The sequence below is a fragment of the Eleutherodactylus coqui genome, chromosome 9 (assembly GCF_035609145.1).
Source record: "Eleutherodactylus coqui strain aEleCoq1 chromosome 9, aEleCoq1.hap1, whole genome shotgun sequence".
NCBI lineage: Eukaryota > Metazoa > Chordata > Amphibia > Anura > Eleutherodactylidae > Eleutherodactylus > Eleutherodactylus coqui.
In genome coordinates this window covers 26,048,306-26,066,472 of record NC_089845.1, presented here as the reverse complement: position 1 = coordinate 26,066,472, position 18,167 = coordinate 26,048,306, and the positions used below count along the sequence as shown (strand labels likewise).

Below are 18,167 nucleotides of genomic sequence, written 5' to 3'. Positions count from 1 at the left end.
GATTAAGGAATATGCGGAAACTACTATCCCATATCTTTGTTGAATGTTGACGTGAAGATTTGGGCAAAATTGATGCCCAAGCGATTCAGAAAACTCATTCCCAAACTAATAAGTCTGTAAGAAACAAGGTTTGACTTGGGAAAGGAGAAGCATAATTCAGCTAGAATTATACACTCCATCCATTACATCATTAAAAATAAGATTCTGCTAGCACTGCTGAGCATAGATGCTGAGAAGGCATTTGATAGAGTGTCTTGGCTATATATGAGGGAAATGCTGCTCAAGTTTGGTTTCCCTGAGGAGTTTATTTCTTCTATTTTCTCCTTATACAACAACTCAACAGCAAGAGTAAGAGTATATGGAACCCTATCAGAATCGTTTACCATACACAATGGCATGAGACAGGGATGCCCGCTCTCACTGGGGCTCTTTATATTAATAATTGAGACTTTATTCCAAGCTATAAGATGTGAAGTAGAAGGTCTTAATATGGTGGCCAGATTCACAAGAATGCTGCTTTTGCAGATAATTTGCTCATTTTAGTCACCAATTAGACATGAGCAGGGGGGGGGGAGAGATATCTCTCTCACTCTCCCCCCGCCGCCCCCCACTGCCCCACCCCCCATTTGCTCGTACGAGTAATCAGTTACTCGAGAAAACCGATGCCTGCTCAAGCATCAGCCGTAAACGAGCATGCTCGTTCATCTCTATCACTAATCCATCTCAAACCTTTCCATACATTATAGAATTTTTTGAGGAGTTTGGAAAAAATTGAAATTTCAAATTAACTATAATAAGTCAGAGGCCATGAATATCTCCCAGATCTTATTAGAAATATTTGTACTCAAGTTCCTTCGAATGGCAAATAACCTACTTAGGTGTTCAGTTTACGAAAAATCCCTCCTAACTTTGCAAAGTCAATTATATTAACTTGTTATCAAAAATCCCAAACCAAGTACATCTCTTTTCTCTTCCATATGTTCCATGGGGGAGGTAGAAGGATCTTCTTATACACCTGTATTCTTCCAAAAATATTATACATTTTACAAATGCTTCCTATATGTCCCCCATCTGGGTTTTTCAAATAGGTTAGGTCACTGTTTATTTCTTTCTTATGGAATGGGATGATACCTTGACTAAAAAATGACAGATTAATATTAAATAAGGTTTTTGGAGGTTTTGGTCTTCCAGATATTCACAACTATGCTCAAGCTATATAGCTAGGAAGATGGACCCAGTTATGTCAACCAGGTTATAGAGTTTTGAGCTCAGATATAGAATTAGCTTTTATGGACTGTAATATCTTTATAAACCAGTAAAAATCCATAATTACATCACTAAGGCCATGGCGGTAGTTCTCTTGGAATTGAATTCTTCACATAATTATATTGCTTATCCTTCATCACAAATGCCAGCTTGTCTTATCCCTTGTCTGGCGAGATCATTAGATAATTGCTGTCAGTCTTTCTGGAACAGACTTTCCAACTTTAATACTTCAACCCTATGGCTAGCTACAGATCAAATACCTCAAACATACCTGTTCCTGCAGGAAATCAGAAAAGTCACTCAACTTTTTGCAATTGACTGACCTCAAATCTTCTTTCAAAGGTTTTGTGACTCGTTTCCCAGCTCCCCAGGATAGAAAATGATTGGAAAAGCTCATGGATGGGATTAAAGTGCAACAAAATATGATATCTTTATTTTACAATCATATTTTTACTATGAATGCATCTGGGCCCCCAGCATTTACAAATTCTCAGAGCCAGTAATGGCATATATCTTTTCTCGATCCCAAAGATATTCCAGATGTGTTCCTCTTCAAAAGCACACATACAAATTACGGGCTAGGTGGTACAGAACCCCCCTTATTTTAAAAATTCGATATAGTTATCAGACACAGATTTGTGTTGGCATGGCGATTCAGAGACAGGCTCCTTGAAACATATTTTTTTGGTCATGTAAGGGAGTTCATTCTTTCTGGAGAGAAATTGAGAAATGCATTAAAATACTTTGCTGACTTTCAATCCAACTAACCCCTGAATCAGTGCTGCTCTGACTGCTGTCTCTTCTCTGGATCCCCAGGAAACAAAACCTTCCAACACACTTAATTCAAAAGGCAAGACTGCTTATCCCTATGAGATGGAGAAAGTTGATGAAATTAATAGATTTGAGGAGCTGGTCTGCTGGAAAATGGGAAAGAATACTCAGTTTGTGAATTTCTGGAAACTGTGGAAGGAATTCGAGGACAGCGTGGATAATGTTGGGAATGTACTCTCTTTCCCCCTCCGCCATTCATAGATTGATTGTTTTTTTATAACATGCATATCACTCTTACCTATTTAATACCTTAGACATTTGTGTATGGACATGTAGATTTTTTTGGTCTACCTGCCTATCTTGTATTGTTTTACCAAGTTTGCTCCCCTCTCTACCCTCTACCCCCCTTTCCTTCCCTTCCGATCCCATTTGAAATGATGTTTCTTCATTTGAAACAAATTTCCTTCACTTAATTGTTCAACAAATTAACATTTGTAATATTGCTTATAATTCATCCTTCTATTTTTCAACTTTTTTTGGATGTAATGTCAATTTCATCTTAACTTGTTAATAAAAAGAATGATAAAAAACCTCATTAATAGCAACCTCCATATAGGAACATGAAGCAGAAAGTAGGGCAGCGTAAGCATGCTGTGTATCCATGGATTGGCTGAGCAGAGGCGCACATAACCCAGCTTGTGTGTGAAATACTAACAAATAAGAGTGACTTGATGAATTTCATTTCTTCTGCCTTTTATTTCGCACTGAGCGAAAATGAAATGCTTCAGTTAAGATTCTCTGTTGATTACTGTTGATGAATATTTACAAGGTTAGTTATTTCATATAAAATGTCTATTGCTATCATGAGATATGGGCTAAATATCTTTATCTACTTCTGTATTTATGTCTGTTTGTTTCAGTATTTTATTGTTTAACTCCTAAGGGCTCAGTCAGATTACCGTTTTTTTAAACGCATGTTAGGCGCCCTTGTACATTCTCATCTATTAGAATCAATGCTTTTCAATGAAAGTGGTCACATGTGCCTTTTTTCACATGCAAATAAAATTTGCACTTGTAAAAAATAGGGCAGCAATTCGCCAAATGCACCTAAAATTTGCAGATTAAAGTGCGGTCCCATCGCTATCCCCTGCTGTGGCTGTGACAGCTGCAGCAGGGGATTCCTTGGATGGGAAACCCCCAGATGCTGTCAGATCCAGGGGTTTCACCTTCTAGACAATGGGGTCGGCGGCAGCAGTGCCGACCTGATTGAGAAAATACAGAAAAGATCGCGATCCTCTGCCATACCTGTGACAGCTGTGGCAGGGGATTTCTTCATTTCTGCAGGGCCCATTAACTACAAGATGAAACCCCTGGATGTGACAGCATCCAGGGGTTTCACATCCAAGGAATCCCCTGCTGCAGCTGTCACAGCCACAGCAGGAGAGAGTGATGGCACCGCACTTTATGTGCAAATTTTATCATCGTGTCAAGGCACACAAGTGCAACTTTTTACAATGCGTTGGCTGCTTCGGTCACACAAATGTTTGACGCATGCGTTTGCCGTTTTTTTTCACACAACTAAATGCATTTAAAAAAAGGTCGTCTGACTGATCCCTAAGGATGCTACCTTTTTTTTCCCATTTTGGGTTATTCTTCCCTAAAATCATAATTCTTTTATTTATCCATCAATGTGTCTGAGGGCTTATTTCACAGGAGGAGTTGACTTTGCATTGGTAATATTTAATGTACCATATAATATATTGAAAAAGTAAAACAAAATGGAGTGAAATTAAAAAAAAAAAATGAAATTTCACCATCTCTTGATTCTACAGTGTATACACCAATATCAAATTTATATAGTTTTTTTTTTTGCCGTACTACTTTTAAAATATAAAATATATTTGGAGAAATAGGAATTATTTTCTACCGCCATTTTCTGACAGCCATAACTTAATTTTCCATCCTGTTTGCATTACTACGGCATCCGTTTCAGACGAGGTGTTTTGCATCTGGCACAAACTTAAGAGAAGCCTTGTCAAACAGTAACCAAAGTGGTGTCCGTTTCATCAATGACAGTAAATGGTCCATTTAGGAGTTCCATCATAATGCTGTTTTGTTTCCAGCACCTGTGATAAAACCCCCAGACAGAATCCTACAGTATAGTTAAAAACACTATGGAAGTTTTTCCTTCAGTTCTGGCAAAAGGAGTTAATAAACAGATGGTATCCTATAAAATATAGAAAGAATGAAGAACAAACTTGGCAGTAAATATGTATTTAAAAAGCACAACTGTTACTTCTACTCAGGCTTCTACAGCCTGATAGACAAGCCGATGAATAACATTACAAATAGGAAACTGTTTCTCATCAAGCACCAAAGGACACAGTGCCTGTGCTGACAGGCACATCACATAGTCCAGTGCTGACACCGTGATGTCATGCCAAACCTGCACCTATATCTAGAAGTAGTTGGCACCTGAAGGGCTGTGACAGTACCCCCTTGAGGAGGTGCTTCTGGACCTTAAGGATCATGCTTAAAGGGATTCATCCTATGATAAATCTTTATTGAGGACTCAGCCTTTACATCAGTTGCAGTAACCCAAGTTCTGTCCTCTGTTCCATAACTGCACTAATGACAAGGTACTGTAATGAGTTATAAATAGAGATGAGCGAGCACCAAAATGCTCGAGTGCTCGTTACTCGAGTCGAACTTCCCGCGATGCTCGAGGGTTCGTTTCGAGTAACGAACCCCATTGAAGTCAATGGGCGACCCGAGCATTTTTGTATATCGCCGATGCTCGCTAAGGTTTTCATTTGTGAAAATCTGGGAAATTCACAAAAGTGATGGGAACGACACAGAAACGGATAGGGCAGGCGAGCGGCTACATGTTGGGCTGCATCTCAAGTTCCCAGGTCCCACTATTAAGCCACAATAGCGGCAAGAGTGCCCCCCCCCTGCACTGTCAGCATAAAGATCGTTCTCCTCTGCCACAGCTGTAACAGCTGTGGCAGAGAAGAACGATGTTAGCCCATTGAATTCAATGGAGCCGGCAATACAGCCGGCTCCATTGAAAGCAATGGGCTGCCGGCGAGCGCGGGAGTGAGACCCCCCGCACTATGAGCATAAAGATCGTTCTCCTCTGCCACAGCTGTAACAGCTGTGGCAGAGAAGAACGATGTTAGCCTATTGAATTCAATGGAGCCGGCAATACAGCCGGCTCCATTGAAAGCAATGTGCTGCGGGCGATTCTGATTGGTCCCACTGAGCCAATGAGAGGCAGCAGTCACTCACCCATTCATGAATTCATGAATGGGTGCGTGAGTGAGACCTGCTTCTGATTGGTCAGGCTGTGACCAATTAGAGGCAGCTCATTCAGCAGGCGGGGATTTTAAAGCCCCGGCTGCTGAATAGTATAGAGAAGCAGTTCAGGAGAACTGCCGGCGGCCGCAGCTGAACTCCGGCCGCAGCGGAAAGGTGAGTATATATATTTTTTTTATTTTTACACATTTCAGGATGAATTGCAGGGAAGGGCTTATATATTTAACCCCTTCCCGAAAATTCATCCCGCGATCGCCCGCAGCGCATTGCTTTCAATGGAGCCGGCTGTATTGCCGGCTCCATTGAATTCAATGGGCTAACATCGTTCTTCTCTGCCACAGCTGTTACAGCTGTGGCAGAGGAGAACGATCTTTATGCTTACAGTGCGGGGGGGGGGGGGGGTCTCACTCCCGCGCTCGCCGGCAGCCCATTGCTTTCAATGGAGCCGGCTGTATTGCCGGCTCCATTGAATTCAATGGGCTAACATCGTTCTTCTCTGCCACAGCTGTCACAGCTATGGCAGAGGAGAACGATCTTTATGCTGACATATTTTTATTTTTTTATTTTTACACATTTTAGGATGATTTTCAGGTAAGGGCTTATATTTTTAAGCCCTTCCCGAAAATTCATCCCACGCTCGCCGGCAGCCCATTGCTTTCAATGGAGCCAGCTGTATTGCTGGCTCCATTGAATTCAATGGGCTAACATCGTTCTTCTCTGCCACATCTGTTACAGCTGTGGCAGAGGAGAACGATCTTTATGCTGACATTTTTTTATTTTTACACATTTTAGGATGATTTTCAGGTAAGGGCTTATATTTTTAAGCCCTTCCCGAAAATTCATCCTGAGATCGCCGGCAGCCCATTGCTTTCAATGGAGCCGGCTGTATTGCCGGCTCCATTGAATTCAATGGTCAGTGCTCGTTTAATTGAGACGAGCACCGCGTGGTGCTCGTCTCGAGTAACGAGCATCTCGAGCACCCTAATACTCGAACGAGCATCAAGCTCGGACGAGTATGCTCGCTCGTCTCTAATTATAAACCTATAGGGAATCCACAATTTTCTAGACCTCAAAGTATAACTAACTGTCAACCAATTTTAGTGAAAGGGAAGTTTCATCCTGTAAAAGTTTCTTGAATAGTGACTTATGAAAGATATATAAAAGACCATGGAATATCAAGTCTGAAAGAGGATAGATTGATTGCTTCCAAAATTTCATACATGTCAGAAGTAGGATATGGAAAAACTCCAGCACTATGTAGGATGTGGAAATGAAATCAATCTCTTCATTTACCATTGCTTAATAAAATTGTCTTTCCATGTTTCGACCTATAATTTTAATCAAAGCTATGATTCAGAGTAAAGGTTGAAACATGTGAGCGATTTCAATATGAAGACATTTTTATCATATCATGGCAGATAAAGAAATTGATTTTATTTGCACATCCCATGGAGTTCTTGTTTTTTTTCATATTCTGCTGCTGGCAAATTAGTGGTCACCTGTAGTCTTTACTTACTATACAAGAAGGAAACCACACTTGATGGTTGCAAACATACAAGTGGTACAGCAAGCTTGAAGATTGCAGGATACACTTTAAAGCACAGTACTTGAACTTTACTAAATATTACCTTATGCTTCTGTTTTTAAGTAGTTTTTCACTAGGGGCGCAAGAATCTACTCTACTGGTACAGCAAGAATCTTTGTCTTTAGTCTAACCCTATACTCTCAGCATGCCTCACCTAGGAAGTATTCATGGGGTTCCACCAGTCACACTGTATTGTTCTGCTAAGTACCTCCAAAGTACTACATGCTTTGTAATTACTCCTAATAAGTTTTGTCAGTGAGCATGGAAATATGCACAGCACCCAATATCAGACCACTACATGGCTGTATGATACCAATCCTAATCCTTTATGGTAATAACCAACACTCCCTTGTACAGTATTAGCACAGAACAACAGTCAGGAAGGAACTTTTTTACTCTAAACTTCCTCTGGATCAACATTGTAAGAAATTGGGCTGTACTTTATAGACTTATGTCTTTTTCAGCCTTACAAACTATATTCCTATGTTGATAACAGTGTTTCCCACAGAACACAGGCCAGTAAAGTTCATATTCATAATTACTAGATTTTACTGTGTTCCAGTATTATGTTGCTTAGTCACAGGTCCAGTACTGGAATATTATGCAGACATGGTTAGTTTCCCTGAATTCCACCCTAGAAGGTCCTGTTCATTCTCCTAGTTCAAAATATGGAGTAACCACTCTCAGAAGAGCAATAGAATTAAGATCAGTAGAATACAAGATGGCTGGCAGACATGTACCCTCATCCCTGGAGGATCTCATCGTCTTGGCCTCCAGAATTGATAGTTATTTAAGAGAATGACTACATGAAGTCCCCTATAAGAAAAATAAAATTTGTCTGGCCCCTGCTTCCCCTAGACCATTTTAACCTCATGCTGTTTTTTTCATTTAAGAACCAAGTTTTCGCCTGAGGAATGCCTGAGAAGGCAAACTCAAAACTTATGCCTTGATGGTGATGATGGTGAGTCCTCTGAAAGGTTGCTGTAACCCTGACCTATGGTGACTCCTAGTTCTCTACAGAGGTGGACCTGGACTCCAGTGCTGCCGGAAAGTTCATCCACAATGCCTTGAAGATTTATCTGATCTTGACTAGTAGTGTGGCTCATAAAAGGATTATCTGCTTTGGGAACTCCCTATGTGTTAGAAGAGTCCATCAGCTCTACATTTATTACAAAGTGTTCTCTTGCTGTAACTCTCAGTGATCAGCTTTAATTTGTGCAAAATCGATCAATAAGTGTTACATTTTGTGACAGTGCCACCACAGGGTAAAATGAGGAAAATTAAGCATTACACAGTGTTCATTCACATGTCTAATCTGCCTACATAACAAGACAGGTCCTCCAGAGCGAAATATGCTCTTTGGAATCCCTCTACACCCTAACCAACAGATGAGAATCTTGAGCGAGAGATCCCCCTTTATCAACTTAGAATTCTCCAATAGTGTATATCAAAATAGGTTTTCATAACTGGACAACCCCTTAATGACACTTGTCGCCCCGTGCTGTTGGCACATCTAGAACATGCATACAGGAGCTGTTCCCTATCTATGATGTATCGTACAGTATATACATACTGTGTGTATTCATAATAGTTCAGTAAGAGGTTTTAAAGGTATATCATCAATTTTTTTCTTGAAACAGCACCTCTCTTACATTTGTGGTCAGTGGGAGATTGCTCTAGGTATGGTGGTATTTACTTATTGGTTTCTCCCTAGGAGAAGCACCATAAAAAGTACAAAATAATACAAGATAGAAAAACCCCATAACAAATGCTTGCAAAGAAATATGATGAAAACACTTGAGATACATGGCCATTTCTTAGAAGGATTAGAATGCTGAAAAAGTGTGAGTGTATAAAGGAGCTCTTAAAGGGGTTGTCCCGCGAAACAAAGTGGGGTTATACACTTCTGTATGGCCATATTAATGCACTTTGTAATGTACATTGTGCATTAATTATGAGCCATACAGAAGTTATTCACTTACCTGTTCCGTTGCTAGCGTCCCCGTCTCCTTGGTGCCGTCTAATCTTCAGCGTCTAATCGCCCGATTAGACGCGCTTGCGCAGTCCGGTCTCCTCCCTTCTGAATGGGGCCGCTCGTGCCAGAGAGCGGCTCCTCGTAGCTCCGCCCCGTCAAGTGTGCCGATTCCAGCCAATCAGGAGGCTGGAATCGGCAATGGACCGCACAGAAGACCTGCGGTCCACCGAGGGTGAAGATCCCGGCGGCCATCTTCACAAGGTAAGTAAGAAGTCACCGGAGCGCGGGGATTCGGGTAAGTACTACCCTTTTTTTTTTTTTATCCCTGCATCGGGTTTGTCTCGCGCCGAACAGGGGGATCTATTGAAAAAAAAAAAAAAACGTTTTGGCGCGGGACAACCCCTTTAAGCAGCAATTTTTTAAATAAAATTTTGCTTAGAATTTTTTTTTGGAGGAAGGAATGATTTGGTAATAAGCTTGTGTGGCCAAAAGTGAGCTAAATTTCATAGATAATTCGAAAGTTGATTACATAATGTATATTAGAGTCTTAGCATCTACAGGAACATATGGCACAACATCTCCACAAATCCTTCTACATAACAATGGTTTGCATTAAATAATGCATTGAAAACAATGTTACTCTTCTAAGTTAAATGGCATTTTGTCCTAGAAATGTTGTCTGCTGTATTTTATGTGAGATTCTAACTGTTTTCTTCCCCAGGGACCATTCAAAGAGAAATGTAAAGTTTGTCAGGCTTCCTTTAAAAAAGCTGTATTAACCCTGAAGTTATGTGCCTGGAGCATACTGTACATATTACCTGGAGAGTGACAATCTGTTGCTTCCTAAACCGTGACCTGAACAAGAACTGACTCCCTTAACATTCTGTACAAGTTTCTTTTGCCTGAAGCAGCCTTCACAAAGACACTGGCTCTAATTCAAGGCTATTTCAAAGTGGTTGCGATTGTGTTAAGCTATATAACTTATGTATAGAAAGGCCAACTTTTAGATGGCTAATAAATATAAACAAAGGTCACTGCTGTGGAATATGCCTCCGTGTAATAGTCAGCATGTACCAAGCAATAGTTGTAGGTTAGCATGGACAGAAGTAAATTTTATTTGTTAGACACCGACTTGGAAGATATTGGAGAGGAAAGGGGTTGTCAAGAAATGGGCCAAAATACACCAAAAATATCACAATAGCAAATTTGGAAGAGTAATTTTGTACAACTTGCTAGACATGCTAGGCACACTTCTGTTATTTACAGTATACCATCTCTCGACTGTGTTCACATATCAGTGTTTTGTACCAAAGAATATTACAACTTTTCTTAGCTCGCTTTTTTCCATTTTCAATGTGTGTTCCACTTACTTTGTTGGGAATCGTACCGGCAGGCTGAGGGGTGAGCATCCCTTGAACTAATCCCACTATATGTAAAATTTCTAACAAAAATATGATATCACACGCTGTTCAGAAATCCCCTGTGAACAATTTCTTTGAGAACTTTTGTTTTTCCTGAAGTCCATGCGCATCTCAAGGGCATAAAATACTTACAGAATTATTTAAGAGTATAGAAGCTCTACCACCTTTTTTTTTAATGGTTGCAAATGTTGTTATTTTTGGTAAATATTAGAGATGAGTGAGCGTACTCGGAAAAGCACTACTCGCTCGAGTAATTTGCTTTATCCGAGTATCGCTGTGCTCGTCCCTGAAGATTCGGGTGCCGGCACGGAGCGGGGAGCTGCAGGGGAGAGCGGGGAGGAACGGAGGTAAGATCTTTCTCTCCCTCTCTCCCGCCCGCTCTCCCCTGCTCCCCGCTGCGACTCACCTGTCAGCCGCAGCGGCACCCGAATCTTCAGGGACGAGCACAGCGATACTCGGATAAAGCACATTACTCGAGCGAGTAGTGCTTTTCCGAGTACGCTCGCTCATTTCTAGTAAATATCTAGACTTATAACATACCCATTGCCCTGAATAAACCCTAAAATCAACTGTATTGGGAAGCCAATAGAGCTGCAACTAGAGATGAGTGAGCACCCAAATGCTCGGGTCCGCATTATTTGAGTTAAGCTTTTCATAAAATTCGAGAGCTCTACTCGAGTAACGAACCCCATAGACTACAATGGGAGACTCGAGCATTTTTGTATGTGGGACACCGGGTCACAAGCTTTTTTTTTCCTTGGTTCGAGTGTGTTCTCTCTCTCTCTCTCTCTCTCTCTCTCTCTCTCTCTCTCTCTCTCCCCCTGCCTGCCAGCCCAAAAAAAAATTGCCATTGACGTGCGCGCTGTGTCGTGGCGGGGAGGGGCCAAAACAGACACGTCACAGCGGGGAAGAGCCAAAAACTGGGGTGGGGTTGAACACGGCGTGATGCTCGTTTGAGTAACGAGCCCCATTGAGTACGCTAATACTCAAATGAGCATCAAGCTCGGCAGAGTACGTTCACTTAACTCTAGCTGCAACCTTTGATAAGGCAGGGAGCCATAGGCTTCCTGCTCTACCAGTCTCTGTTTTGTATGCCACAGGTATCTATATGTCTGCAGCCTACAAGATGCTGGGAACAAGGGTGAGACACTTGCGTCCCAATGTAGGTGGCACCATGTTACTTCACTTTGCCACCTGTGCTGGACCAGAAGCAGGCTGCACTAGTTGAGGTGTGTATACAATATTCACAGGTTACTGCTTTGTTTAGTGGCACTCAGGGAAGTACTAGTTTTAAAGAGGTACTTGGGTGCATTCTTACTTTATAAGAGTTAGGCCAGGCTCACATGAACAGGATTCCACATGTGGATATTCTCAATGGAAGATCTGCCAATGACCGCAGAAACGAATTGCATATGGTCAGTTTTCTGCACAGATATATATTTAAGTAGAGCGTATCCTCCACGAAGAAGAAGGAACGTGAGCAGAGAAGGACATCAGAAAGTTGCCCAACCCCCTGTTCTGAGAACCATGCTTTCAGAACAGGATACTGCTCTCTGGGCTTGGCTGGTTTTATACTACTTTTTTTGAAGTAGTATACTACTTTAAAAAAAAAAATGCCTGCGTATTACCGGGTATCATACGCCCGGACGGCGATTGCAAATCTGCAATTCAAATCTGTTCATGTGAGACCGGCCTAACTTGATTTTAACGGGGCATTCAGGACACATGAATACTTTCAAAGAAGCAAAAATGGGGTATTATTTGTAACGGGTAGAATGTGGGCATTATTACAATGTGGGATAACAAATGATGGCATTACTACTGTTTAGGGTACAATTTGTCAGGCACTATTATTATGACAGAGGCGATCTTTCTACTGCTATTGTTTCAAGATTGCTATCGGTGTAGCACTATTTTTTGGGTGTAATAATGAGTATGACGCCATTATTTCTAAAGTACAGTATTTGAGGGCATTATGTCACAGAGCAGATACAGTAAGACGGGGCAGATGGAACAGCAACAGGCAGAGAAATGAAGGTATCAGTAGGATGGAGAAATTGTCAAGGTTGGAAAAAGGTTGCATTGTAAAAGATATTTCACCTAATGCAAACATACAATCGCACATAAATATAAGGCTTTGGATCGTCTTTTTGCTTTACATTTTAAAATTGTGTCTGTTCTCTGGGGAATTTGGGGACAATTGTTATTATGCTATTGGAATTCTCAAAGGGACTGTTACCCAGCTGGCCTAAGAAGACCAACCTATCTTATTATACAATTATGGGGAAAGCTATATAAGGTTGAATTTAAACACTCATTTAAAGCTTTTGGCCAACATCCGAGAGTGTCAGAAAGAAGCATCAGTATTTAATTTATACTTTTCCTTGCCTCTGGATTCACTCCTGGCTTTGACTAAAAAGAATTGCATGAAAACAGACATAAAACCTGCATGTGTGAGATCAGGACTGAGGATTTATCAGACCTGTGAGGATCCACATCTAGCAGAGGTAAGTCAATGCACTGAGGCAAGTTTACTAAAACAGCATTTTTTTTGTGTGTATGACCTACTCATCAACATTCAATTTCCTTTTGGTGCTATTGGTAACAGCTGACTGAAAAATGGTGATATTTTCTTTTTTACTCTCTAAGCTGCACTGAATTCAACTATAAAGCTAGAGGGAAAAAGAGTTTGAACATAAGTAAATACTAGTAATTATTAGGAAATTATAGTACCAGTGTTTCTGGTGGTGCAATGCACCACACAGCTGTGCTACGTGCACATCACACACAGCTGTGCTACATGCACATCACACACAGCTGTGCTACATGCACATCACACACAGCTGTGCTACATGCACATCACACACAGCTATGCTACATGCACATCACACACACAACACTGCTACACACATTCATCCCATACAACAGGGATTAGAAGCAGTACAGCAGTGGAGATAAGGGACCTGTGATCATATCACAGTCATGCTCTAGTGATGCTCATCCCGAGTGATGACTTAATGCTCCGCCCCTGATCACATGATGGTGATATCATCAAAAGTCCTGCATACTTGTGCAGATTATGAGTGGACTACAAACCTTCTGCAGCCTCAGTTGCTATGGAATACTAACAAACACCTAGCCAGACAGCAGCCATGTGCATACATGACCTGTGATTATGCCACTGTCATATGATCAGGGGTGGAGCATATAACTCCTTCACTTGGAATGAAGGATCTTTGATGACGCCACCATCATGTGACCTGGAGCGGAGCATGTAAGTCACTCACAAACCCACTCACTCACACACGGACGGACAGGTTGTTGTTAGTAGTTTGATGACATTCAACCTAAACCTCATTTAATGCACCACAAAGTGGTGAAATTGCATTGATAAATATGCCCTAATTGTAATCAGGAGCAGAACTAGAAAGTGCAACATTTACTAAATCCATATGAAAGTTAGAATGAATACACACTTGTCAGAGTCAACAACCAGCATGACCTGACAAATGGTCAGCCACTTATGTAGAAATGTCTTGGGCCAGGGAGTCCTGGGTTCCGAAGTGCTTGATGTGATGGGAGGGACATCAAGATCCCCTAGGTTTTGCCGCCAGTCACAATTTTGACTACCAATAGCTACGATACTACTTACAATCCTGTTGGAAATTATAGATTGTGCACTTTCAGAATACAGTTAAAATTAGAGAACATTTTTTAAAAACCTGCGCAAGGAAAGAATAAAGAAATTGCTAGTATAAAACACTTGTCGGTAACAAATCACTGCTCACACCTTTAGAGCTGGGATTGATTGATAGACATTATGCCTCCACTTTTCCTTTGCACTGATTTTGATAAATCTTTCCTACTTAAGGCCCATTTACACCAGCCGATGATCGCTAAAAAAAGGCAAATCGGCGATTGTTTTAGCGATCATCGGTGCGTCTAAATGTGCACCCATCATACGCTTTTCAGGCACTGCTAGGTGATCGTTAAATTCAGTCCAACCTAAAAATCTTTGTTCACTCTTATCAGCAGTTCTCAACGGGGAGTGCAGATAGCATTGTTTCCCCCTGGAGAACAAAGGATCTGAACGCAGATAATAGCCCTCGGGCTATTAACTGCTTTCAGCGAAGGCTTCAATTGCACACTTAATTGCTATTAAGTAGCTGAGTAGCTACTTAATAGCTTATGCAAAATGATTACTCAAAGCTGTCACTCAACTTGTTGTTTGAGCGATCTTTTAGCGATCATCGGCTGGTGTAAATGGGCCTGTAGTTGTGCTAGATGACAAACACAGTTCTCTACATTATCTGATTAAGCTTTTCTACATCTGCATATATTGACATCAGAAATAAATCATTTATGTAAAAACTGTACCTTTCCCACATACTGTGGTTCAGATCCCATGTATTCTTCCAGCACAAAGAACTGATTCCATACCCAACCACGTTTAACTCTTTGTGCTGCTGATCTTCTTCCCGACATTGTGATGATAACATTTTCTTTTTGCTTAGATGCTGAAGTTTGTGGTGGCTGCTGGGAATGCAGTGGTGTTAAAAGACCTCCATCAAAAAGGAACCAAAGAAGCAGCGATAAGCAGTTCCTTGTAAGCATTGGAAAAGACGTCCCTACAGCCTGGTAGTTAAAACGCCAACACTTGCTGTAAAACTGTAGGATCCAGCTTGATGTGCACCTTTTCCTCACCATACAAGTTCTACTGATGTAAAATGTGCATAAAAAGTACTTCTTCCGCTGGTAATTTTGTATTCACATTGAAATTCACCAATGAATTCCTGTAATAACAAAAAAAAAATGTTATTCTTTGGATAGACTGTAGAGGGATGCAGTAAAGTAGATATAGTGGCAGGACAGATTTGTTTTCCTCATCATAAACATTAGAGTGAGTAGAGATAAACAACAGGAAATGCATTTTAATACGTTATATAAAGATATATGTGAGTAAATATAGCAGAAGCAATTGAAGGTACAACGTTGCTGCGGGAACGCAGAGTCGGCCGGGATGGATTAAACGCTAATTTGAGTAGAAAGCAAAATATTGATATTAAACAAAGTCAATTTGGGACTATTTGGGGTATTTTATTGAAATATATATTTACAATATATAAACTCCTTTATCTCAAATCTGCTTGTGCATTATTAATCCAAGGACAATTGGAAATATAACTAGTTTTATGTAAAAACAAACCAAGTCCACTTTAGTCTCAGAATTGCTCATTAGGGACTCCTTCAGGCTCCAGAATATTTGGTTTTTACTGCACTATGTTCGTTAGGTTGAGTCTGTATGTACTGTACACTGTGATTGCTAAGCACTAGAAAGCTGGAGTCAAAAGTCTCCATAAAGTTTGTGTATATATATATATATATATATATATATATATATATATACATATTTATTCTTATGCAAATGTTAAAGGATAAATCTCACAGTACAATTTAAGGAATGTTTTCAATGTGTGTAAGGCGCATCCACGCGGGCGACTTTATCATGCGATTTTGTCGCAATGCAACAGTGCTACAAATTGCATGCATGTGCAGCCCATGCTTTCCTATGGGTTCTTCCACACAAGCAATATTTTGTAGCCTGCGGCATTGCAAGACTACAAAATCGTGGATGCTCTATAGAGCCGCAATTTGCTTTTTTTTTTTGTAGCCCATGTTTCCTCATGGAGCCTTCCTTTCTGTTGCATTGCACAAAAACATGTTTTTTATGCGGTGCAATACAACTTTTACAGTAGGAAATCCTACTGTAAAAGCCCTAAACTTAGCCCTATCTGCATCAAAAAAATCTCTGGCGCATCTTCTCCCCTAAAGCTCTCGGCTCTCGCCTTCAGTCTTCTGCCTGCCCTTTCTGGATTCGAGGATCAAAATCCCCGCCTCCAGGAAGGCCTGGCTGTGATTGGTTCACGTGCGCCGTGGTTCAGCCTATCAGAGCCAACACTCGAGGAACCAATCTCAGCCATTCATTAAATCGTTGAATCAATTCATCTGATAGGCTGAGCTAGTGTTCGAGAACCAATCAGAGGCAAAGCTTCCTAGAGGTGGAGGCTTTCAAACTCCTGGCTAGGAAGCTTTCCAGGAGACTTCAAGCAACTGCCGGGGAGCTTCAGGGAAGATGCTCGGGGAGATGAAAGTGCTGGAGAGGTGATGTATTCTTTGTTTTATACAGCTAGGGCTTATTTTTGGGGTGGGGCTTATATTTCAAGCCCCCTTCCCCACCCCCAAAAAAATCCTAGTACATGGTGCTACAAAGTTGTGCAACTTTGTAGCAACACAAAATGGTGTTATTGCCGCGAGAAAACAGTGATATCACATGGACCACTGATGCGATATTGCTGCGTTTTTCTCATGTCAAAATCGCGTCAACTGTGTGAAAGCATCCTAATACCCACATCAAGACATGGACAAACTTGTTTATCACAGCCTGCAAGCACACTTTTCAAAACATCTGGGTGATCTGTTTGCAGGCCTGAATGATATCCCACTTCAGATGGGCAACATTCTGGATTTTTGGGTATGGCCACCCTATGGTCCCCTTCCAACCAATCTATGCTTCTGGGAACTGTTCCTGCAGTTACTGATGTACATACAATGCATAATGTGGTGGGCAACATCCTATTGGGAAAACTGTAGCAGTAGCCTATCTTCATTGAGGATATTTGACATTACCAACATTTGCAGCTGCTGGTCACTTTTGAGGGTGTCTTCATGAAGATGGGGCTATTCTGTTTAGTGCATCAGGTGCCACACCACAGCATGACCTTGTCATCACCCTGGGGTTTGATAATGGGCATAATCCACTTTGGGTTTCTGTAACTCCTGTACCACACCTTCTGGTGATTTACCTCCCCAGTCACATGAAAGATGGCTTCATCTGAGAACAAGATCTTGGAGAAGTATGGAAAGATAGTGATCATTGTCACAGCCCAATCACACAAATTCCATGCAGCAGTCTAGATTGCCCTCCATCATGTCGTGCAGCAGCTGTATTTTGTACAACTGCCACTTGTTGATGAGTTTTACATTCAATTGACTCCCATTTAGCTCAAAGAGAGCTACAGAAACAATGCTGATATGAAGGACTTGGCTGTTTCCGACAGACAGGAGTACCCCTTATGCATATATCAGAATATGAAGTAATTTGGTATGCTACTTGAAAACTAATGGAGAAACTCTGGTCATAACTGAATACCCTAGTTCTGCATACAAGGGTAAGCCAGGGGTGGTTGGGGGTGAGTTTAGGATTTATGCTATATATATGGATTGGACTTCTCTACTGTTTATACATTTTAAAAAATCTAAAATAAAAACCAGTGTGTATATTTTTTAACTGTTCATCTCTGCTAGGAACATAGCAACAGGCTCTACAGTAAATAAGTGACTTAAATGGTCACCGCTTCAACAAACTTTACATAAATCAATAGTACTGGCAAGTATGATAAACTTTGTATAAGAGAAAAATGCCTTTCTCTGTACTTATCAGACACTATTCCTCATCCTCTTCCTAAACTGCTCACTCACTCTGAAAAACGGCTAAAATCCATTTTGATAAACACAAGAGGGATTAACAGCCCACTGACAGATCAGATAACAAGCTGTAAATAAGAGTCTATGGAGAGAGGAGGGAGGAACTGGAGGGAATAGCTGCAGAGAAACAAACACAGACATTCTGCCAATAGAAACATATAAAGAGCAGGGAAAGGAGGCTGAGGAGTTGAGTGAGACACACAGGGAGGCTGCTACAGCCAATAATGAGTTTTCTATCTCAGCCTAAGAGCTTTATTCACATCAATACTGCTCAGTACTTCTCTAG

The 18,167-nt window shown here is 41.0% G+C and overlaps 1 protein-coding gene across 2 annotated transcripts in view; it reads right to left on the bottom strand.

Annotated features, from left to right (window-relative positions):
* The window catches only part of CDH12 (cadherin 12), a 327,902-nt gene extending 312,937 nt beyond the window's left edge, over nucleotides 1–14,965 (bottom strand). Inside the window, exon 1 of one of the 2 annotated variants that reach the window (XM_066579190.1) lies at nucleotides 14,714–14,965. In XM_066579190.1, coding sequence (XP_066435287.1) covers nucleotides 14,714–14,950 — 237 coding nt within the window. In that variant the 5' untranslated portion in view covers nucleotides 14,951–14,965. The remainder of the gene's footprint in view (nucleotides 1–14,713) is intronic. The other variant, XM_066579191.1, reaches the window with a different exon arrangement.
* Between the last annotated feature and the right edge of the window lie 3,202 nt (nucleotides 14,966–18,167).